We start from the raw sequence: 24,135 nt of genomic DNA on the forward strand, positions 1-24,135 counted from the left end.
CTTGAACTTGAACTTAGGACTGATACTTTAAACAGTCAAACTGTGTACAAGACTGCAATGTTCTTGAACCTACAGTTCATACTCCTGTGAGAGGCAAAGAACAAGATCCATGAGTCTACTTCATTATCACTGGGGGGTATAACTTCTTGCTTTTTATTCTAGGGCTCTATAATGGCTTTAGTATACACCTAAAGAGGCACAATACTATAAGGACTGCTGCCGCCCACTGCCAAATTTATAAACCTGGCTCCTCAAACCTGTCCCCCAACCAACAGAATGGTCATTCTGAGCAAAGATGGTAAAACTTTATGTCAGGCAATAACTGATTGCCTGTAACTATTGGCAGTAACTGATTGCTACCTAACTGACAATTTCAAGAAGTCCTCTACTTTTACCTTACAAGCCAGTTGTTTCTCAAACCTTGGGGACACAAATGTCCAGGGCCCCATGTTTTGTGGCTCCTCCTGACTCCAGATAAATGCTGTGAAAGAAATAAGATGCCTTGTGTTAGCTTCTTTCATGGGTTCTGGTCAATCTCCATTCAGGCACCTGTTGTTTTCTCCTGCATATCTTTTAATCAACAACATCAAGAACCTTCCTCTCACCCACCTCTATATTCTAGAGAAAAAGTGGTGAAGGTCTTATCTGTACATTCACACATATGGACCCTGCACCTGCATGGAGCCTGTTGTCAGGAAAATTTCTTAGCTGGGGGTGTTTTGGTAGGAATCCCACCCCAGCATTCACTAAACATGGAAGGAGTTTCTACCCATTCCCTCTGTTCACTCAAGACCACTTTTGTGGCCTTGGGACCAAAGGAGAACTTGGACAATCTGGGTTCTAGCCCACACTCAGCCATGGAGCCAACCAGGTGACTTTGGGCCAGTTACAGACTCTTAGCCCAACCCACCTCACAGGGTTGTTGTGGGGATAAGACTAAGAAAGAAGAGAATGGTGCAAGCCACTTTGAGTTCTTTGTAAGAGAAAAAGGTGGGATATCCATCTAATCAATCAGTCACTCAATCTTGACCAAGCTTGACCTTAGTCAAGCCAAATCTAGGTATAAAAATGGAAAAAAATCCAAATCCCATCTCATATGGAAGGAGGAGGAAAGTTTAGAGAGGTTGGAGTGTGGGTTGTGTGAATACACAGATGACCACCCGAAGAACAACAGTTACAGGTGAGGAGTTACGGGTAACCTGACTTTCTTCTTTATCATCTCTGTACATCACTGTATGGGTGATGAGCAAGCTTAGCTATCACTGGACGGTGAGTTGGTGTCATTATTGGAGCACAACAAGACTGCTCTTTCAAAGGGCACAATGTGCTTGGTACAGATGTAGAGTTTGCAATATTTCATGAATATTGACAGAATTGAGCAGGCTGCTGCTTGTAGAAGTCCAGCAGAGGGATCCTGGTCTGCAGTCCATGTCACCATTGCTCACAAACAGTATGCCTTTTGTGGTACTGAAGGCTGTAGACTGGGGGTAGGTCATAAACCACAGAAATGATCCCCATCATACAAACTACTAGTGTTTGAGGTGACAGGGGAACTCCTTTGGGCTTATGACCATAGCAGATAAAGAGTCTCTGGAAGTCACAGAACAATTCAGATCTGAACTTGTAGGGTAATAGAGAAAGATCTATGGTCACTATAGGTTGAGCAGTGTTCTTCTTAGGACAACAGGGAGGCCCTTGATAGGTGTTAAAGAATTGGTGGAGCTATGTCCCTTAGCACTCATAAGAACTACATGTTTAAGGAGTGTGAGGAAAAATACAGTGGTCTATGAGAAAAAAACCTATTTTACAGCATAGGGCTGCCTGTAGGAAAGATTCAAGCCATATGCAGATCAGGTCCAGTTTCAAGGGAAGCTGGATGAAGGTTCAGTTGGAAATGTTCAAGCAAGCAACAATCAGGGTAACCTGGGCCACTAAGTTGTTATCAGGATACAGTCTATAGCCTCTTGTCATGATCAGAGGAAAGGGAGAAAGGTAAAAGCAAATCCCCATCCAATTAAAAGAAAAGCATTGGGAGTGCAAATATTATTGTTCTGAATGGCAAACAGACTGACAGAAGTTCAAAGATCTTCTTCCATGCTGGGGTGAACAATTGTCATTAGTATGCATTACTATCTCCCTCACTCCGTATGTCAATCAAGGTGCTTCTGGTCCCATAAATATAAAGTTTCTGTCAATATACCAGTTCTATATCCAAAATGGCTAATTTGGAGCAGTGGGACCACCAGTCAAGGGCAGATCAGTTAGTTTGGGCATCCAAAGACTTGGCTGCTGAGGACCACCAAGATGGTTAAGTATGGATGAAGCAAAGTTAGTAAGACCATCCTGTCTGGCAATCAGTACAACTGTAACCATTGACTCCATAAGGCCAAAGTGTCATTACATCTGGAGTGTGAAGAGGAGAAATTGTCTCTATAACCTGTGAGAATCTCGGTAAGTACAGATGGGCTTGTCAGTGGGAGACACGGCACTGCTGAAATGGAGTCCAACTGTCTCCTGATGAAGGGCATGGACTGGAAAGGGGGGGGGGAGTAGGTTTTTGCCATCTATGCACAGCCCCAGATTATCTAATAAAGTGTAGATCCATACAGAACAGATCAGACCATCAATGGAGGATGCCTCAAGTAAACAACGATCCACGAGTGGGTAGGCCTAAACTACCTGGAAGTCTGAGCAGGCACTGGCTGCTGTGGTGTATTTTGCAGATACTCCAAGAGTTATGAACTGATCAAAGAGTAAGGAGAGGAAAAAAGGGGAGGCAAAAAAGTATCTTTCTTCCCCTGGAAATGCAAGTTATGCCTGTGTGTTTAATGGAGGCAAGAAAGTACATATTTTAAGAAGTACAAAGGTGAACCAATATATTCCTTGCAATAAAGGAAGGGTATTTTGTTAGGTAACCATTTGGTAACTTCTTCAATACCATGGGAAGCTAAATTTTCTATGATCTAGGATCAATCTGGGCCCCTCAATCCCATTTCAGTATTGTGAAATATATGGAAAAAAATCTGTGGTGGCCTACAGAAGGGATTGGTTTGATCACTTCCCCAAAGTAGCAGACTAGCGCTGCTGGAGATGGAACTATATCTCCCGTGACACTGACAGAAGGGAGAGTGTCAAAGTCGATCATATAACCACTTTCAAATGAACAGACTCAAAGCACCCACAGTTGCCTTATGGCAGGATCCAGGTGGGGTTTGCCCCTGGCAATATCTTCTGTGCCTCACATGTGACAGCAGTTGTTGTTAAGGTCATCAATCCACTGGTCTCAAGGATGGAACAAGGCTTGACAGATTTGGAGCCATTTATGTGGTTTCAACAGCCAGTGTTAGTATAGATCCGTACTGTATGATGTAGAGTGTGCTTTCTGGATGGAGTGAATCCACTTGTCCATTTCAGCACCCAAAATAATCTGGTGTCAACAGTGAAGCATGGCCTGCCTCCTGCACTAGAACTTCACACTGTTACATGAAACAAAATGTTTATTTTTAGCACCACCATTAAAAAATACCCTTCAATGTGAGATTTTGACAGGGCAAAGAAGAAACAAGAATTGAAAGAAACAAAAGCAAACTGGGAAATATTAATACAGGGACTTTTACAGGGTGTCCGAGAGTATGTTGGGCAGCCAGTCTCAGAAACAGTAAAGAAATATGGAGACTGGGGCGGGGGCACTGTGCATTTATAGCTTCGCAGAAGTACAAATCTAGGTGCATGTCTACTGGATTTAGGAGTGTTGTTCTCACTCAAGCCACTAAGCTCTGCATGGAGCAACTGCATGGAGGATCTGCCTTTGGAAAAGAGAATGCTCCCGTCACAGAAGATTCCACTGCCGCCACCCAGCTCCAAGACCTTTACTTACATATATTATTTATTATATTTATTCTCCTCCTCATTTCCTTCAAGGTACTCAAGGTGGCTCACATAATTATCCTCCTCCTCTCAATCCTATCCTCAAAACATCCCTGTGGAGTAGGTTGGGCTGCAGGTCTGTGTCTGTTCCAAATCTCATAGTTAGTTAGATGGCTGAGTAGGGGCTAGAACACAGATCTCCTCTTAGTCCAGCACTCTTAACTACAGTGGCAGGTACAGAGTCCATATGTGTGATGCACAAAGACCACCAAAAAAAAGCATGTATACAACACTATGCCAAAAAAACTACAGCATGTTAGCAAAACAAGTCCAAAACCTAGATCTAGGGAATGTGTAGCCCTCCAGATATTGGACTTCCCAGTCATCATAGTAAGTGGTCAGGAATGATGGGAGTTGCAGTCCAACAACTTCTAGATGGGCAGAGATTCCCCCTGACCCCACCCCTAGAGGACCAGGTTTTAGCCAAATCTTTTTAAAGCATCAAGAGCCCACCAACCTTTGGCATTAGTAAATTTGTACATCTCCTGCTGCAGAGCTTCTAGTGGGAAAGGACACAGTTCTTCTACTCTGATAATTGCAGTATTCTGCTTCTTTTCCTCAAGCATTTCCCGATGTTTTGCCAGTGCATAGAAATGTTTTCCGGAACAGAGAACCACTCTGCTGACACTACAGGGCAGAAAGACTGGAATAATTTCAAGTATGCTGAGCCAGGGGCAATGGCATAAGTACATTCAAAAAGTTTAACTGCTCAGGGAACATAACACCTATTCAGGTATTTAATCTTAAATACATTGGTCCCCCCCTCCACACACATACCACTTCCACTCCACCTGTCTAGCTGTCTGATCAGCTGTATTTGAATTCAGTGTAATGTCATCACTGTACAGTGACTAGAACAAAAAATAAATCCAGATCCAAACTCCTGGTCATTCATGAAGCTCTCTTGCTCAATCAAATCTACCCTGCAGGGTTGTTGTATGATCAAAACATGCTCTGGGCTTGACTTCATACCCTCATTGTTCTGAAAAGAATCAGGATGAATATGCAACAATGAATGATTCTGTTTTTAGACTGAAGGCACAAACAAACAATGGAAACATGTACATCTATGGGCACAATCCACCCCAGAGGCCTAATGCCTGTCTTGTCTGCTTGCATGGTGTTCGACTTCAAACTGCTAAATTCCTAATAAATCAGGATGCACAACCTGTGGGCCACACATGCCTCCCAGCTGAGTCTAGTCTGACCCATAGAGTCATGGAGACTCCTCCTGGAGTTTAAGGTCCTCTTAATAATATCTGGGGCTTCTCCTGCCAAGTGGACATAACAATATAAATATGAGAAAGGGTGAGGTTTCCCTTACCTCCAACTTCTTAGGAGGAATCAGATAAGTGTAAGAAAGGTAAGTATTTCTTTAACTAGCACTAGCAAGGGGAAGCTTTATCTGAGAACTGTGTGTGAAAGTGACTGTGAATAGGTCTGTGAGTTTATATGTATATGCATGTGAGTGTGTACACCCTGGCACAGCAAGAAACACTGGACATGGCCCTCGGAGTTGAAAAGGATTTGCACCCCTGCTCTAAGTCTATGATTCTTGCTCACACTTTTATTTTTCACTCCATGCTACAGTGGTGCCTTGTAGTTTGAATTTCTCTAACTTTGAATGATCCAGAGTTTGAATGTTAAGAGTTGAGACAGAAGCATTGTTTGAACTGCAGAGTGATTTTAAGTTTGAACTGCAAGCAAAGTGAAAAAAATGTAGTAGCAGTGAAAACGTGTGCCTAAGTCGAGAAGAAAAGCCTGAATATCCTGAATTGATTTGTCTTGATTTGAATCAATTTGCCTCATCTTGAACCAATTCATCTTGTCTTGGACATCAGGGCAGCCATGACAGAGTAAGTGTGTTCAAAGTGAGGTGGAGTATTTTGAGGAGGATTAATGGCAATGTGTCCTTTATTGTAATATTTTTTTTAAAAAAATAAATATTCACCTTATTTTTTGCTCATACCTCATATATAACTTCAAATTTAATTCATTTCAGGAGGCTGTATTTGCTGTTTAAATTTATCAAAGTGGGTGTTGTTTAGGGTCTGGGAACAGATTAATTCACTTTCCATTATTTCTAATGGGGAAAATTGATTCAGACTTCAAACAATTCAGAGGTCAAACGGCCTCCTGAAACTAATTAAGTTGGATGTATGAGGCACCACTGCAGTTTAGTCTTTGCTAGGTTCATATGCCATTTAGAAGGCTGAATACTAAGAACAGTTCTAACTTACTTTTTAGGATCCACTGTTGAATCAGCAATAACTGGTTTGAATGTTGTTCCTGGGGCTATTTCTTGTAAGCTTGACACAGCAGCCTAGAAAATGAATGGAAAAAAATAAATATATATAGTAAATATATTTCATAAGGTAAATATTTTAATTTAGTAGCTATTTAGCTTCTAAGCAAAGTGAATCTCAGAACCATTAGATTTATAGTGCAAGCTGAAAACAATGATAGCTGAGATTTTTGATAATTTTTTATTTATATTCAAAGATCCAACAAAGCTGCTGTCATGGGGGAACAATGCTCCCACATGAAGCTTTAGTTGTATTTTTAACTATGAAAAGTAATTTTGCATTTTAGGAAGCAATCTGAGATAGAATGTGGAAGGAGAAAAAGGCTAAGCAGTCCGGACCTCCTTATTCTGGTCCTGTAAGAGCTTGGACAAGAAAAATAAATAAGGAGATGAAACCAAAGCCTGCCTTTCCCAACCTGATATCTTCCAGGACTACAACTTCCAGCATTCCCAGGCAGCACACTGAGAGTTCTGGCCTAACACATTCTAGGAGGTGTACTTCAACACATCTGAAGGACACCAGATTGGTGACTTGTGCCCTCTGCAAGTCTATGTAAAAGTATATCCCACTGAAGTGAGGAGTCTCAAACCTAGGTTGGCATAAAAGGAAGGTTAAATTTAATAGACTAAATGCAAGTTAGCGTTCTCTAAGTCAGTCAGTAAATCTTTCTTTCTTTCTTTCTTTCTTTCTTTCTTTCTTTCTTTCTTTCTTTCTTTGCCTAATGGTCACTGCAACTAATTTAAGTGATAATAAATTATTTTCAGAAATGTAAGTGACGTTGGCTGCAAAACACCTATATTAAAGCACATATTTTAGAATATAAGGAAGGAAAGGAAATGTGTGCAAACCAAATCAAGAAGTTTTTTTACGCACAGGCAACCTGAGCAGAGTTTTGGGGGAAGCAACAATTAGTGGTTTCCGGAAGTTTCGAACCATCTGTCTACGGAGCAAGTGGAAATACTGTGCTGGGGTTGTTGGATGTACAATAAACATATTAATGTGGTCACCATCAACACCCTCCTCTGAGCTATCACATATCTGTGAAAGAAGCAAACAAAATGTGAAGCAAACTGCAACATGAGCAAATACATGTCATTCCCACACTTTCAACATTGGTCATAAAATGTTCAAGAATATGGGAATGTTTAGCATGCAGATGACCTGAAGTCAATATATTAAGCACAATCTGAGCTAAATTCCTCTAGTCAGTAGCTCTAATCCTACATAGTACATGCTCATTCTCCAGGCTCCTAGCAAAAACACTATCCATGTACCAGAGTGAACTTTGTCAAGGAAGCTCAAGGATTCTAAGTTTTTTTTTGTAAAATATTTTATAAAGTTTTCTTTGGAAAAAACAAATGAGAAAGAACTCAGTAACAGCCCAGTTAAAACTGAGTATGCTCAGTGGTCAGCACTGAATATTAGCTCACTGTTGTGGGGATCAAGAGAAAACAAAGGTAAGGAAAATGAAATCAATTATCCTGGAAATGGGCATTACTGTCTTAGTGGAATCCTGAAGAGATGCATGCCACATCACAATATTTTATTGCAGCTTCCACATGTAGGAATATATTGTATATATTTTAAAATGTTATTTTAAATTTTTTGTTGTAAGCCGCCCCGAGGCTTCGGCGAATGGGGTGGCATAAAAATGTTTTAATAAAATAAAATAAATAAATAATAATAATAGTCCCTCTTAAGAATGCAATCCCATGCACATTAGACAGGAAGTCCTACAAAAAGTGCACAGGATCATCTAATGGTCAAAGTAAGACAAACTTGTTTTCAGATTGCCAGACTTCCCTCTGATAGCAGCCAAGGATGATTCCTTCCCACACCAGGTAGTTTGTTTTGAATGATACGGCAAAGGCAGCAGGAGCATGCAAACTTCTCCAGCAACTATCTACTACAGTACGCAGCAGGATAGGCTTTCTGGCATACTCTGCGTGGACCTTCTCTGCGGTGGCGCCCCAATTGTGGAATTTGCTCCCCAGAGAGGTTCGCCTGGCGCCGTCACTTTATTCTTTTTGGCGCTGGGCCAAAACCTTTTTATTTCCCCAATGTTTTAAGACCTGACTGTTTTAATTGGGGTTTTATTATTAGCTAAATTTTAGGATGCTGTGTTTTAATTCTTTTCATTTTGTATTGTTAAACCGTCGCAAGACTTCAGTAATGGGACAGTCTACAAAAGTTTTAAATGAATGAATGAATGAATGAATGAATGAATGAATGAATGAATGAATGAATGAATGAATGAATGGAGAGAGAGAGAGAGAGAGAGAGAGAGAGAGAGAGAGAGAGAGAGAGAGAGAGAGAGAGAGAGAGAGAAAGAGAGAGCGAGCATGGCACGTCAGGTTACCTGCAAGAAACGTTCAATCCGACAAGAAGAATGTTCTGGGCCTGCCCCATCATAGCCATGAGGAAGAAGAATTACTATTCCGCTCTGTAAAAGCCATTTTGCTTCTCCTGGTGGTAGGCAGAGAACCAGGATGAGAAAGAAACACTGCATCATTTTAGATGCCATAATGGCCCATCAGCACAATTTGCACAAGAGTACTGTGACATTTCTGTCACTCACTGCAAACTATTTCATATGTTAGTTTCACCCATAAGGTACCTGAAATTGCCAATTGCTGCTTACACAACACTGACACCCACACCTTCTAAAGATAAAGCAGTGAGTTTAATAATGTTCAATGCAATGTTTCTTTTTTGCTGAAAAGTGCATGCTTCTACTTCAGCTAGTCCTCCAAAAAGTACTAAAAAAGTATCCTTAGTTATATTTTATGTCCTTCTTGCACACATGGCTGGATATGGTTTCCTTTTTCCACAGCATGCTAGCTGAAAATCACTTTTAATGTGGCCAAATTCACACAGGGATGTCTGCTGTATGACAGCTGCGGTGTCAAGGGATGACTTTGCATGAATGAAACTGGTGCAGAGCTGACACCAGAGCTTATCACCACCTGGTGCCAAGTCAGAGGATATTTTTCCATGAAAACCATTCACACATTCAATTGTGAACCACAGAGGGAGAATCCAGCTGTACAAGCCTATGTATGTCTACTCCGAAGTAAGTCCCACTGTGTTCAGTCAGACTTATTGCCTGGGAGTGCCTTCCTCAACTTGGTTTCCTCCAGATGCGTTGAAGAACAATTTCTGTAACTCCCAGCCAGCATGGCCAATGACCATGCTGAATAATTATATAGGATTTAAAGTCCATCGTTCATAAGCGGACTCAAGAAGTTCACAAAGACTTAAGGATTTAACACTAAAATTAAACCAAACTGAAATAAGATAGCAGCATAAAAAGAATATGCTTGATTATAAGGAGGAGTAGGTGTAAGTCAACTCTGAGATTAAAAACAGACAAGGGATTTCCATTAGACACAAACATCTGAATCTCACCTCCAGAGATAAAGGTATCAAATATTATCTGAGCTCCATTAAAGAAATCACCAAACTGAGCCTCCCAAATGGGCAACAAGTTGGGGCTTTCAATGCTCATTCCATACTCAAAACCAAGCACAGCTTCTTCTGAGAGGGGACTGTTGCTCACCTAACAGAGAGGGAACATGAAAACTCAAAAGTAAAAAAGTATTTTTTCAGGAAGTTTCATGCCAAAAAACTACTGATCTTTAAATCAGAATTACTGTAGAGAAACCCTTATATTTTTAAGGAGAATTATTGCAGAAGTAGATTCATGTTGCAATCCTATGCACATTTTACCAGGAAATTAAGTTGAAATGAGCACAGTAGACATCCGGATGGATATATAGATGGCTTGGGCTATATAAAAAACCAACAACCTAAGACACAGTCCCAATCTAGGATATTCTAAAAAAGTGGCAAATTAATGAGAACTGTGGAAGTTAATTTGTTTTTTAAGCTTTGAAGCCTTATGAAATGCCAGTTGCATTGCAGAAGTATGAAAACAGATTAAATCAGCATCACATAAGTTACCAGAATAATCCTAGATATGTCTACTCAGAAAAAAGTCCTGAGGGGTTTATTCTCATGTTAGTACATGTACATGACTATAACCTAATAGAGGCGTAGTACCATCACACATGACTCCTCCAAAATTCAACCTTACCTCAAGAAAGCCTTTTTGATCCAGAGACATGTGATTCAAGGGGATGTAGGTTTCACCCGTCTCTTGGCAAACCAGCATGGTGTGCCGCTGGCTGAAGGTTCCTCTGCCAACATCTTGTCCACTTAGACGGATATTAAAACCTTTGTATAACACAAAGATATGGATAAGGCCATCCATAACAACCCAACAGAACAGATGTTGAAGCTTTTTCAGCCTGAGATTGGATAATTCTGTGTGGGTGGGGGGAAATGGGAGGACCTTCCAGTGGTGGACCAAACCAAAAGCAAAAGGTGTGGTGCTGAAGTTTCAAAAATACCAGCATATTTTTGTCTAACACCTTTAATGTTGGGAACAAAGCATTGGGAGAGGGGTTCCAACCTTTTAGAATGGGGGGGGGGGACTGCACAGAAGTTAGGAACCCACCACACAACTGGTGGCTGGGGGAACACAGAAGGACCATAGCAGGTTTGCATACCTGAGGTTTAGCATCTGTGCAAGAGATCAAGAAACACTAAGGGAAAAATCCTACGCATTTTCAGGCAGCATGCTGGAAGTTGCAGGCCTTTTTCTGTTCCAGCATGTTTGAGATTAAGTCCTTAAGTATCTCTCCTTTCAAAGGCACTCTCTTCAATGAAACACTGACTTTTATTCAGCATTTAAAGTCAAATTAGTTTTCTCTTTCTTGCTGAAACATGTTTATCAATTTTTTCTAGTGTTAGTTCTTCCTAGTAGCTCTGCTAATTATATCGAGACAGTTTTTCTACAAAACAGACATTCTCGTGCTAAATGTGTGGAGCCAAGCTAACCAGTTCCCTCTGGTACAAGTGCCTGGGAGGCAGTAAAAGGAAGCTTTAACCACATTCTCTCCCAATGTTTCTCTGCTGCTACTAGTGATCTTGATCAGGACTTGCAGGGAAACTTCAATTTTCCCCACAAGTGATCCCTGCAGGTAAGATTGTTGTTCCCTTTTGCTTACTCCTGGTTTGAAGGCTTACCTTGACAGAGTAGAGAACCAAATGCTAATGCTTCAGCTGTGGCCCAGTCTAACTTTACTCCTTCTTCCATTTTCAGCATTCTTGACTGTACATCCCAAACAAAATGAAAATGCACATAAATCACTACTCGTTACCTCAGTGAGAGGTAACATACATCAACTCTCAGTTTGGAAGTTCCACCCCATTTCTGATCAGTTTTTGGATAATGAACACTGTCATATAAAGCCAGTATGTTGCAGGGGGTTAGAGGGCTGGACAAGGACTGGAGCAATTTAGGTTAAAATTTCCCACTTAGCCATGAAGCTCAGTCTGTGAACTTGGGGCCAGTCAGTGTCTCACGTTCTCTCTCATCCACCCAAACTGTTGAGGAGATAAAATGTGGAGACCACATACTCCACCCTAAGCTCTTCAGAGGAAGGGTGGCATAAAGATATTTGTCTCACATATCAAGATTTTTTGAATCATGAAATTATTATGATATTAATGCTATTATATTTTATGAGTTTAAATTTTATTTATTTATTTATTTATTTATTAAAACATTTCTATGCCGCCCCTTGCCGAAGCCTCGGGGCGGCTTACAACACAATAAAATACAATAAAATACAAAAATAACAATATAAAATTAAAATTAACAATATAAAATAAATAAAAAATATAAAAGTTTGCCTTTTATCTTACTTTTCCTTCAGGGAGCTTTGAGTAGGTTAGCTGGGGTATGCAGATAGTGTCCTAACCAGGCACTAAGATGACAAGAGATGTGCTTCATTTAAGCCATGTGCTTTCAGACTGGGCCTACACCAGGATAAGCCCTACTGAACAGACTGGGTAGCTACCTAAGGTTGCTAATATTGAGATATCAGGAAAGGGCAGCAAGCTGTTGTTGCTATTAGGTTATTATCACTGCTACTACTGACAGGAAGTGGGAAGAGGTACTTGTGGGACCTTCTGCCTCAGATGCCAAAATAACTGAGCTGGCCTTGGGTGGTATGAACCTGGACTAGTTGAGAAGGGTGGAGAGAGCATCTGCAGCTCCACCATAAGAGGCAAAATATATTAAGCTCTGGTCCACACAAATTGGCACAGGGTACCGTCAATATTTGGGCCTTTTATCACAGTGAGATGGAATTCCAGGAACAAAATAGCTCTCCCATTAATTGAGAGAGTACGGGGCCATCTTGCACGAATATTTCATACAAGAAGCCTGACCTTTTAAAATAACATGAACTGCGGCCCATTAAAAGGTCTCTTTAAAGTACCCAAGAGACAACAGAACCACTTCACACAAAATATATTCCCATATCTATTTAGTTAAAGGAATCACTGGCAAGACCAGGGTTCTTAAATTGGTTGGGCAAACTGGCTTATGGTAATACATCTGGACAATATACAAGGCGATCCTACACATCTCTACCCAGAAATAAGCCTCACTGAGTCAAATAGGACTTACTCCCAGGTACATACACATAGGAGTGCACCCTTCATTGCTTTATACTGTGCCCACTGCCCATGCTGCATGGTGACAGAAATTGTAGGCAGCACATTCAGCATATTGCCTGGTGGGAGCAAGCTGAAATTAGCCTACGCTTGCCAAAGGACACTCAGTACGTGCACAGGTGAGGCATGATTCTGAGCAGCTCTCTGTTCTCATAATATACTGAGTGCTCATCTGAGTGACTCATACCTGGGCATGCGTCTTCAGGATATGACCATGCAGCTGCATCTCTTCTGGCACATTCACAGACTTGGCTCCAATGAACTGTAGAAGCGGCACTGGTATGCCGGTATCCCAAGTGGTGATTCTTGGCAGAGGCTCCACCATGCTACTCCAGTGAGCCTGAAGATTGGTGGAAGGAGGCGTGTACAAAGTCATGTTGGCAAGATGCTCATTCAGCTTGGAATAATAGGCAGTCTTTATGTCAGACACTTCTTCCTCTGTCATGAGCCCTTGTGCTATTTGATACTCTGCGTATTTGTCCGGAATACTCTTACGGGACCTGTCAGGGGAAACAAGCTATTAGAAATACATGAAGCCGCCTCTTGCAATGTCCTTTACAAAATAGTTCAAAAGCTTCAGTTAGTACCAATTGCAGCCACCCAAATTTTAGTGGCCGAATGGGGGTGAGAGGGAGGAAGAGGCGGCAGATCACAGTGGACCAAGCTGGCTTGTAAATCTGAGCATACATTTGCTCCCACGCTTATTTTCATATTCTTCTAGAAACATAAAACAAGGCATCCTGCAGCAGGACTCTTCTGTAAGGGCATTTACTATTTGGAATTCACTGTCACTGAAGTGCCTGCTAGCTGAGGCTACTTTAGTGTATCTTGCTAGTCAAGCAGCTTTTAAAAAGATGTTTGGCTTAATTGTGTCACTTTTGATTCCATGATCTTTGTATTGCATTGTTTTAAGACAGGAGTAAATGGACTGTGGCCCTCTGGATGATTTAGCCTACATTTCCCATCAGCCCTGGCCTGCACAGCCAATGGTGAGAAATGATGAGACTTGTAGGTCAAATCAACTGGAGGGTCGCATGTTGCTCACTTATTTTAAGGATTCTGTTTTATTTCAACACCCATTTGGGACTGGGCTATGATAAAAAGTAACCAATAAATGTTGTAAATATAATAAAAAAAGATTTAGAGCATATTACTGCTAGGCAAGGAAATATACTCGATTTCCTAGTGCTGCACAGAGACCACAAAGAACAGTGAATGATCTGTCAAGCTTCAGTCATTCAAATGGAGGTATCAACTGGTCTCCTGGGGGGTGGGTGCACGGTGTTGTTGTTTTTTTTAAGAAATTTTATTAGGATTTTAAACTAATACTACAAACATCAATTGTCACACACATCAGATTTACTGGGACAACCCCCTACTACATATCTTTTAACATTCTATGATCATACTAAAATCCATTTATAATAACTTGAAAACATCTTTAGATCAGAACCAAGTCCCGTTTCTCCAGCCAATTTAAAAAAAAAAAGGTAATTCCAAATTTGGTAGAAGTCACTATCTTCCGCTTCTTCATCAGTGAAATCAGTCTCATCATTTCTTGCAAAATCCTGTTTCTCTTGACCAATGTCAAAGCGAAGCATTTCCAAGTTAAATAAGATTGCAATATCTTCTTTCTTCTTCAGTGATAAGTTTGATCTAAACATTTCTGGACAATTCAAGATCCTTTCAATTTTCTAATGATAAATAACTTCCTCACTACCACAATTACAAGTAACATCAAAAATATCCATTTAACATCTCTAAAGGTATCTTAACTACTCTACTTGGTGGTAACTAATACTTATATCTTTTACACCAATTTTCTTTAAGCTAAATTACTAATGTTTCATCTAACTTAAACACCATTTAATCAAATATGGTTAACTCCTTATAAAAACCCAGCTGTTTACAGTCTTCAACATATATCACCAACAACAATAGCTTAACCTTCCCATATCACATATAGACTTGCCAACCCATTTAAATCATTGCTTCACAGTGTCAATTGTTAATTTTAGTTATCAGTTGGGATTTAGATGCTAACTTTATTGATATATTTTGAAGAATATGTATTTGTATCTCAATTGTATTAATGTTCTGTTTAAAAAATTAAAAAGGGGAAAATAATTAAAAGGGGATTCATTTTCTTAAAAAGCAGCTATGCTTGTTAGCAAAAAAAATAAAGGTGCAAAGGCAATATAAAAATACAGGGGGAAAGCTAACTCCAGGGAGAAGAAAGGCAGAATGAGCTGAGAAAGGAAAGTGATTCCTTCCCTCCCTCCCTCTGGTCTCAGTCAGTCATGCGGGAGCTTTTCCTTGGCCTGAGGCGAGAAGGACCCAGCTTGGCCTAAACTTTTCTCCCAACCAGCTCCTTGTCTCTCTGAACCCTCCTCATCACCTCTACTTTCTTGGAGCACTTCTGAGTAACTCTAGTTCATGTTCCGATTTTTATCTTGCCAATGATTCTGTGTTTTGACTTTGACTTATCCTTCTTGCTCATGGCAGTCTGATATCATTAGCTTGCTTTTCTGGTATTTCTTTCATTGCTGTCCATTTCTCTCTCTAGTCCCACCACCACTGCATCATGCCACTGACCTGTGCTAACTCCCTTGTCTGACAACCCAATTCCTGGCAAGTGAGCAAGCATCCAGCTCTTAAATTGGCTAGCAGATCGCTGAGGAATGTTGTTCACATGAGATATAGCTGTCAGAACCTGCCTTCAGTCTGATATTAGCAGTTCCTCACTGAAAAATGCATTTCTTAATTTGTCAATCATAAAAAAATCAATAATAAAATACTATGTTTTCTCACAGTTGAGAGTTGAGTCTAGATCCAAGTAAAGAACCTTTGGTCCTTGCTGAATTTTGCACTTCTACACTGAAAGTTGAGGTGTCCCTCCTTTGAAGAAGTCAACACAATGGACGGGTTCAATACAATAACCCATAACTAAGGGTTGAATGTGGGTTGCCACTGAACTGCCAATTGTTTTTGAAACATGGGTTATCATTTTGTCTGAACACAGCCTTGATAATGAACCATCATTTGTTCTCAATCTAACAACAAACCATGATGGATTTGCTTCTTGGCTAACAAACGATGGCTTGTTAGCACAGCTGGGTTTAGACAAAATGCTAATCCAAGTTTTAATAACCACTCATCGTTCAACAACCATCCAAACTCAATTCATACTAAATCCAGTTAATTTGTTTCTAATATGCAAGCACTCTGAACTGCAACTGATAAAACAGTTTAAGTCTTAACTATACTTAGGGACAGCTGGTAATGCTTGCAACATCATTAGACCAGGAACTTACAACTGATGCTTCAAAGATCTCTGGAATTCTTTGGAAACTTATCAGGGCTTCCTCAATAAGATGAACAGTGAAAAAAGATGAGCTTTCCTGGAGCTATATTTGTCCCCACCTCTCTTATCCTGCAATGTGCAATCAGAGGAAGAAGCTCAGTGTTCCAAGGAGAATTTTCAGTTCTTCTCAGATGACGCAAGGCTAGTGCCCTGCATTAAATTGAATTGTGTGCCTATAGCATGTCCAAAGTTCTCTGCAATCTAGAGAGGTTCTGTAGCAGATAAATTCATTTGATTTCCATGATGACAGAAAATTTGAAAATTACTCCCAATATAATAGTAGGAGTGCCATGTAAAAGTTCTCATCAAAGTATTTTGAACAGGTATTATTAACTGGAAGCACTGACCCATACCTGATGATTTTATACATGGTGGGGTTAGTGAAGGATGGCTCATCTAGTTCATTGTGTCCCCACTGCCGGTAGCAGAGCAAATCCACAATCACATCTTTACGAAACTGGCGCTGGTATTCAACAGCTAATCGGGCAGCTCGGATTACTTCTTCAGGGTCATCCCCATTCACATGGATAATTGCACAGCCTACTATCTTGCCTAAAAATGAGAAAAAGAATCTGAAAGCGCCATGCAATTTGTAACCAATGAAGCAACACACAGCTCAGCAGCAGCATATGGTAGGCACTGAGATGAAGGACTAAGTGGAACTGCAAAATCAGGACTGGTTGATAAGCACTGGGATGACTACAAGATATGGCAAGAGGGCTGCAGGGCCAGCCCTACCATCAGGCAGACTGAGGTGGCCGACCCAGGCAGCAGATGCTGGGAAGCAGGGTGTAGCAGCAAGACAGGACTGAGCTGTGTGAGCAATGTAGACTTTACTGCATTGCCTAAGCTAGCCTGTTGCCTTCAGGTGTGGTGGAAGATATTGTTCTGTTGCCAGTGTTGAAACCAAATTCAAGCAGCAGTCTGATTGACTTGTGTGCAAAGAATGAGTAGGGTATCAGGCAGCCAAATGCTAGCCCTGGATTATAATTACTTGCTTTACAGTACAGTCCTACACATATTTAGACTAAAAAAGGCCTCCAGCATCCAGCATTCCCCAGCCACTCATGCTGCAGGAGTTTTTTTTCCTGTCTAAACATGCATTAAATTTGCACCCTTCAACATGTAAGTCCTTTTAGATTTAGGAATTACCTTTCCACATTCAAGTTATGAGGGTTCTCCATAAAACCCAGCATTCCAGGTTACACACCTGGCCTCCCCGCACTTCTCACTTTTGTCAGAAAACTCGGATGTGTTCTCTGACAAAACAAGTAGGGGTGCCATTCCTGCAACTACTATTTTCAGAACCATGATCAAATATGCACAATCTAACCCCCCTTAGCATGTGCCATTTTTCTGCAGATCCTGTGATACATACCAATATCACTGCAGTACAAAGAGGACCTCCCTCGCTCTGCTGGAGTGGTGTAGCCCAGCTGGTTGTTAACAATGAGATGGATACTTCCACCTACTCTAAAATGTGGCAGATTGGAAAGTGTAAACGTTTCAGGAACAATGCCTTGACCAGAGAAAGAAGCATCACCGTGAACCTATATCACAAGAGGAAATGCAGGAGAAATGTCAGAAATTGCTGACAGTTCTTGGAAGAGAACTTTTGCTCATGAGGGAAAATGAAACTAAAACTAACACATAACATTTCATGCTTAGTTATGAAGCATAGTACAGAACGTCTGTCACTTCCTTTCACTAGGTGTCAGAACACTTTGAAATTGTCGCATTTATATCCCTCCTTTTTTCTCTCTGGCAAGGAACCTAAAGGGGCTTGCATGGTTCTCTCAGCAGAATGATGTTGTTCATGCAATTCAGGGATGCAGAATCTGTTTCATTCAATAGGTCAAATTCAGTTTCAGAGAAGTTCTGTGTTGCCTTCGGAGACCAAAGGCAAAAAGGGTGGGGGCAAAATATCACCTTGCTTGAACTTAAAGCTCTTACAGGCAGTAATTAAGCTTTAGGAGAGACAGTCAAACCTTTCTGAAAGAAGGGAAACACTGTGCAAAAGCTGGGCAACCATGCAATGACTGATGGTCAGAAGAAAGGGTGACCTGCCAAGGAGCCTTGTGGGGCTGGATTGGTACTACAGGATGCCAGATATGGGTCACAAGCTTGCAGTTCTCCACTCATGATGCACTTATTTGTATATTCTGTTTCTCCTCTGAGACTGACAAAGCCAAGACCATTTAGCTTAACATATGCCTGGAGGATATTCCCTGGATCCATAAAAATTGGACTATGGCATCAGCTCACATCTAGTTACCTATGATCATAATTGTCTATTTCCCCAGCATATTGGATTGATTTTCAAAATACCTGGAGGCAGATGACTTTATCTCCAGGCTGTGCGGAACTGTCCAGAGAGTAATCTCCATCAAGCAGAGACTGCTGTCTCCCCCTTGTTTTGCCAACTGCCACAGGGTTAATGGCCTCTAGATGAGACGGGTTTGGTAGCAGAATGACGTGAATGGGGCGATGAGACCCAAAGTCCAGATCTACTGAGGCTGTCAGGTGGGAGAGCACATCTCCAATCGCTGGGGAATTATCTGGAAATTCACTCAAGCCTCTCATTTTACGGAACATCAGCTTCACAAAAAGAAATGAAATTTAAATTTAACTTTGAATACATTTGCAGAATATGCTGGATGAAGATGAATAGAAGTTGTATATTGCAAGTGCTCCCAAACATCTGGACCAGTTGCTGATATTATTTCCTTGTTGCATAAAGGTTGGATTAAAAAAAACTAACCTGTGTTCTATCCCAGCCTACCTTTCAATGCTTGATTTGCATACTAAATTTCCTCTGTGAAGTCACAAAACTTGCCTGCATTTCTTCTAAAAACAAATCAGTCACTATGGCTGCCCATGTGGAGTATACTGAAAATACTTCTGCCTGGCTCTGTTAGGGGCTGTAAGATGTGAAAGTGGCACTTAACACATGAACTGGACTGCTGTGTAAAGATTCATTTAACATATGCATCTCTTGACTCCAGGGAGTATACACAAGTTATTCTATTGATCTCCATAAGAACTCTAAGAGTGCGACTGGTCAAAGGTGATCTAGTGAATGTCACAGTTCAACTTTAAACCCAGGCCCACTCCACCCAACTCCACTGTCCTATCCATACTAGCTCTACATGCTCCAACTGCGGTTGTCTGAGGTATGACCTGACAGAGAATCTCTCAGCACTGGGTCAAACCACATACTAAGTGGCTTTCAGTGGTTTTTTACTGCACCACAGCGATACCACCCAAGTTCATACAGAAGGTCCAAGGTTTGATCCATGCATCTCCAGTTAAGCAGCAGATGATGGAAAAGATGTCTGTTTGAGATCTTAGATGCTTACTGCCAATCACAATAGACAATACTGGGGCAGATGAGCCAGTGTGGCACACTTGTTAGAATACTGGATTGGGATTCAGGAGATCTCGGTTATAGTCTCCACCTGGCCATGAAGTTCACTGGGGAACTTTAGGCCAGCCACTGACACTCAGTTTAACCTACCTCCCAGAGTGCTTATGAGGAGAAAATGGAAAGGAAGATTATGTAAGCTGCCTTGAGTACCCAGCAGGAACCCAAAAAGGTGGGATATAAGTAATAACAGATTAATATGTGCTGAAATGCATATTGGATGACATCTGGCATACTGAAAGATGTCTAGCAGGGCAAGCCCCAGTCCATTGGCTTCTATGCAGCTTTTGCCCCTGACTTTATTAAGATCTGTATTTCAAATTAAAAATAGACACATCTAGAAGAAAAAAAAAACTTACCTCGGGTGGAAACTGAAGAAGGCCTGTGAGGAGATTGAGTCTGCCTCGATGAGGCATTCCAATGATAATATCTGTCACCCCGCCATAAGAGCACATCTTTAACAATTCATGAAAGAATCCCATCATACTCTCTGCTCCTTCACCACCGTATCTTTTCACTGTGGCAAACTTTGTAGCCAAAAAATGATCAAATTCCTGTAAAATATGGTGATTGCATATACTTTTAGAAGAATGTGTCTTTGACAGTAAGTCAGGCACTATGTAAATGTAACATTCCAATTTCATCATTAAGACTGAGAGACTACTATGTGCTTTTGTTCCTCTCTACTGCGTGAATCTCCTGCTTTGCTTCGTAGTTTTCTTTAATCATAGTATAGCATTACATCTGCATCAGTGCTAACCATGGTTAAAACAAACCAGGGTTGGATTCCGAACATGGTTGCTAGTTCAATTCAAAGCATGATTTCAAACTGTATGAGCAATATGTTTAGTGCCAATACAAACGGATAATGAAAACCATAGAAGGAAGAAGTGACTATAGGCCAGAGTGGTATAGAGAAAGTATGCAAGTCTGACCACAGCAATCACAGAAGATGAAGAACAAGTTTGCCTTCACCAGAGTATAGCTATGCTTTGAGAAAATGAACGAAAATAGCTTTACTGCTGCCTCCTCAAAACACTTAAATAATGGTCTATCATGTTAATCAGTTCACTTATATTAGTCTGCATAAAAACAGTTTGTTTTGGAGCATCACAAGACACCACATTGTGTTTAAAACAGGTGATCTTTGAGATCTCAACCATTGTATAACAAATCATCACTATGACAATATAAGCATTTTGACAGCGCAAACTCATGTCTCTTCCAGTGCAGGCAATTGGGAGATATTTGAATGCCATTTTTGCCCTGAGAGCCACATCCCCTGAAAGAAAAACCATCCAAATCGTAAGTTCCCCACTGAAATTTGGCAGCAAACCATTCTGTAGCACCACAAGGGTTAAATTTAACTTGCTTGGAAGATAAATTCTTCCTTGTAAATTGTAGCACTATCGGTGCCATATTTTTTCAGGGTCTACCTACATCTTATACAAGTAGCATGTATGGCCTTAGATGTATACAATACATCTTTATTTTAGTTTGGCAAAAGGTTACACATTTATAAAAGTCAGTAATACTAGAAAACCTACCATAAATCCTCACTAGAAAGTTATTTCTAGGAGTTTGGTATGAATGGGCAGTTGCCACTGGCCCCAAGCAGAGCCATTTATTTATTGGGGTTTGCATCCTATTCACTCATTCAGCAATACAGACAAAATCTTTCTACAGTAGGGTAGCATGTATGGCCTTGTGTTTTTTGAAATAAAAAACAACAATGACAACAAAAGCTTTTACAGCTTATCACTTGAGCTCTTGTGATAAGAGCGGACTCAAAATGTACTATTTACTTTGCTATATAAACATCAGCCTTTTCTATTTTTTCTAGCCATTTGAGTAACTCAAGAAATGGCCATTTTCCCTTGTCATTAGGATCCAGAACTAAGGCAACTGTTAACATGAAAGCACTTTTGCTTCCTTTGGGAATTGGATCCACAATAAATTGCAGAACAAAGGGGATGGCAGACACCAGCTCAAACACATTTCTGTGTAGCACAGAAAACCCTCTTTCCCACAGAAGTATGTTTGTTACTAACAACTGGTCTAAAAACATTTATCTCCATTTTCCGATGCTTGAGATAATTTACTTATTCACTTTTAGTCGAAGAATTGTAAATATCAATTACATTAAGTATTTCAATCACACAGATGTGATTAAATGTCTTCATATTGATAAATTAATAACCCTTTAATCAAATTTTTAGTTTAATAACTACACACACTTATACAATGCACCTGAGATTCTAGCATGAGCTTGGACAAGTACTTTTTCTCTTCTGTAGTGAATGCTTCTTGTTTCAGCTCCTCAAAGCGCTTTGCAATCCATTCCCTTTCTTGTAAACTTGACAGCTGACTAGTCTCTATAGACATATGTTCACAATATATATGGTCCAGGTAAGACAATACATCCTCAAGGGATGCTTCCTCCTTTCCCATCTTCAAAAGTCCTGTAAATAAGAACAACAACGAGGATTACATCTACCTGGCAACAGCACTGAACAGCAAACACTAAGTGTAGTATCCAACATTTTCCTGGTACTAGCAACAGTGAGGTTCTGTTAGCACAAACTAATACTTGTGAAATAGAACTAATGCAAATTGCTGCTTTTTCCTGTTGTCTAGTTACATTGCACAAGCATCACACATGCTACTGTGGTGCTATTAGTGTTAGTACTAGGCAACATTTGAAACTTCCCTAAGGTACTGCCCTACCAACCAGACCATCGATAAAGTTTTCCTGCTCTTGCTTTCAGAGAATGAACCAGCAAATGTTTTATTGCAGTCGCTACTACAGTATGATAGATCTGCAATTCTCAAATATTATATTAAGTGATAAAATATTTCCTTGGGTGCCAGCTACCTGCACAGGAACCACTGAGTTGAGGAACAATTCATACTTCATTAATTTAGTTGATCAGGTCACACACCAAAGGTGCAATCCTAAGCATAGAAGGTTGACATTAAAAAGTGCCACAATTCCCAGCATGCTCTAGGCAGACATGCAGGGAATTGTTGCACTGTTTTCTGTCTAACCAAGGACAGGAGTGTGCCCTAAATTAACTATGCCTTTATACAGGAACCCTGTGAATGAGGCAGACTGTATAGTTTTTTTGCTATGCCAGCACTGCCTGGAGTCAGTAATACTACTGTGATGAGCAATCATGCCTTTACCTAACCCATAAGGTTCCTCTCTACCAATATTACTGGTGCATGGGACCAAGCAGACGTGACTTCCACTCAGCCACCACTATGTATGAACTGGGCTTAGATTCTCATGCTGCCCCTCTCTCTACTATTCAGTAATAACAGCTTAGTGAATCATCTGTGAAGCTGCTGTAAGGAACACCAGTATTTAGTATTTAAGTATCATTTTAGATCCAATAACCTTGCACAAAATTAAAAGATACAGATCTTTGCTGAGAGCATAAAACAAGGGTCCTCAAACTTTTTCAACAGGGGGCCAGTTGAAAGGTGCCAGTACTGGGCACAGGCCAGAAAGGCAGTGCTAGTGGCGCACGTGGGCCGGTGAGGGGGCGGAGCAGGGTGAGGCAAGGCAGGGGCACGAGGCTGTGGCTTGCTCATTTGGAGATTGTTTTCTCCAGGTGAGTCCAAAACGATCTTCACAGGAGCAAGCTGCTGCCTCCCCGCGTGCGGGGTAATGTAGGCGGCGGCAGGTGTGGGCGCGCAGTGAGTCCAAAACCTCCAAATCTGGCCCGCGGGCCGGAGGACACATGGCATAAAAGAAATATTTATACAAGACTTGCCCAATCTACAACAGCTTAACTCAAAGGTAGAGTCAATGGGATGGGATTAGTCTTTCAGTCTTCATTTCAGTGCTTCACAGAGCAATCCTATGTATGTCTACACAGAAATAAAATCCAGTGCATTTAATGGGACTTACTCCCAAGTAGGTGTGACACACCAACCTGGGAATACCCCACTGTACACAGCAGTACTTACTTCTCAGTAAGCATGTATAAGATCAAACTTCATGTTAGTAAGACTATGTACTTTTTATTGCAGTATTCGAGTATGTATTCAGCCCGAACAATATTTGATTAGAAAGAAGCTTTCTTTCTTTCGTTCTTTCTTTCTTCCGTCCTTCCTTCCATCCATCCTTCCTTCCTATCTGGGACCAAAAAGCATATAGCATAGGTGCCCATCAGACCCCTTCTATAGGGCATTCTGAAGTCAAGGCACCTCCACAAACAAGCTGTACTTTTGCGTAATACACCTTTCCTAACAATGGAACTTGGAGAAGGGTTTCATTTTATGCTTTTGTGGTTGCTGTTATTGTTATACTTATGTAAACTACACTAGCATTTTTTGGTAAAAGGGAGAATATAAATCTCCCAAATAAATAAAAGTGTGTTCAGAAAAGTTGTACTGTGGAAACTATTGGAAAACATATGAATATTTAATATATTTATTTAAATACCAGTCCAGGAAAATCCAATCCCCTGCCAAATTATGTATGTGCAGTTATTCCACATTATCCTAACAATTGTATG

The 24,135-nt window shown here is 40.7% G+C and overlaps 1 protein-coding gene across 4 annotated transcripts in view; it reads right to left on the bottom strand.

Moving 5' to 3' along the window:
- Positions 1-24,135, bottom strand: part of DHTKD1 (dehydrogenase E1 and transketolase domain containing 1) — a 30,301-nt gene that overhangs the window by 2,556 nt on the left and 3,610 nt on the right. For 2 of the 4 annotated variants that reach the window (XM_044423524.1, XM_044423527.1), the window contains 14 exons: positions 21,860-22,071; positions 19,969-20,163; positions 18,514-18,783; positions 17,564-17,735; positions 16,539-16,737; positions 13,009-13,321; positions 11,325-11,409; positions 10,330-10,469; positions 9,642-9,792; positions 8,593-8,699; positions 7,107-7,271; positions 6,168-6,250; positions 4,385-4,554; positions 396-481 (listed from right to left, as the gene is read on the bottom strand). In XM_044423524.1, coding sequence (XP_044279459.1) covers positions 396-481; positions 4,385-4,554; positions 6,168-6,250; positions 7,107-7,271; positions 8,593-8,699; positions 9,642-9,792; positions 10,330-10,469; positions 11,325-11,409; positions 13,009-13,321; positions 16,539-16,737; positions 17,564-17,735; positions 18,514-18,783; positions 19,969-20,163; positions 21,860-22,071 — 2,348 coding nt within the window. Of the gene's footprint in view, positions 1-395; positions 482-3,367; positions 3,477-4,384; positions 4,571-6,167; positions 6,251-7,106; positions 7,272-8,592; positions 8,700-9,641; positions 9,793-10,329; positions 10,470-11,324; positions 11,410-13,008; positions 13,322-16,538; positions 16,738-17,563; positions 17,736-18,513; positions 18,784-19,968; positions 20,164-21,859; positions 22,072-24,135 lie in introns of those variants that run through there. The other 2 variants (XM_044423525.1, XM_044423526.1) reach the window with 2 other exon arrangements.

The sequence above is a fragment of the Varanus komodoensis genome, unplaced genomic scaffold (genome assembly GCF_004798865.1).
Source record: "Varanus komodoensis strain SLA01 unplaced genomic scaffold, ASM479886v1 scaffold13_3, whole genome shotgun sequence".
Classification (NCBI taxonomy): domain Eukaryota; kingdom Metazoa; phylum Chordata; class Lepidosauria; order Squamata; family Varanidae; genus Varanus; species Varanus komodoensis.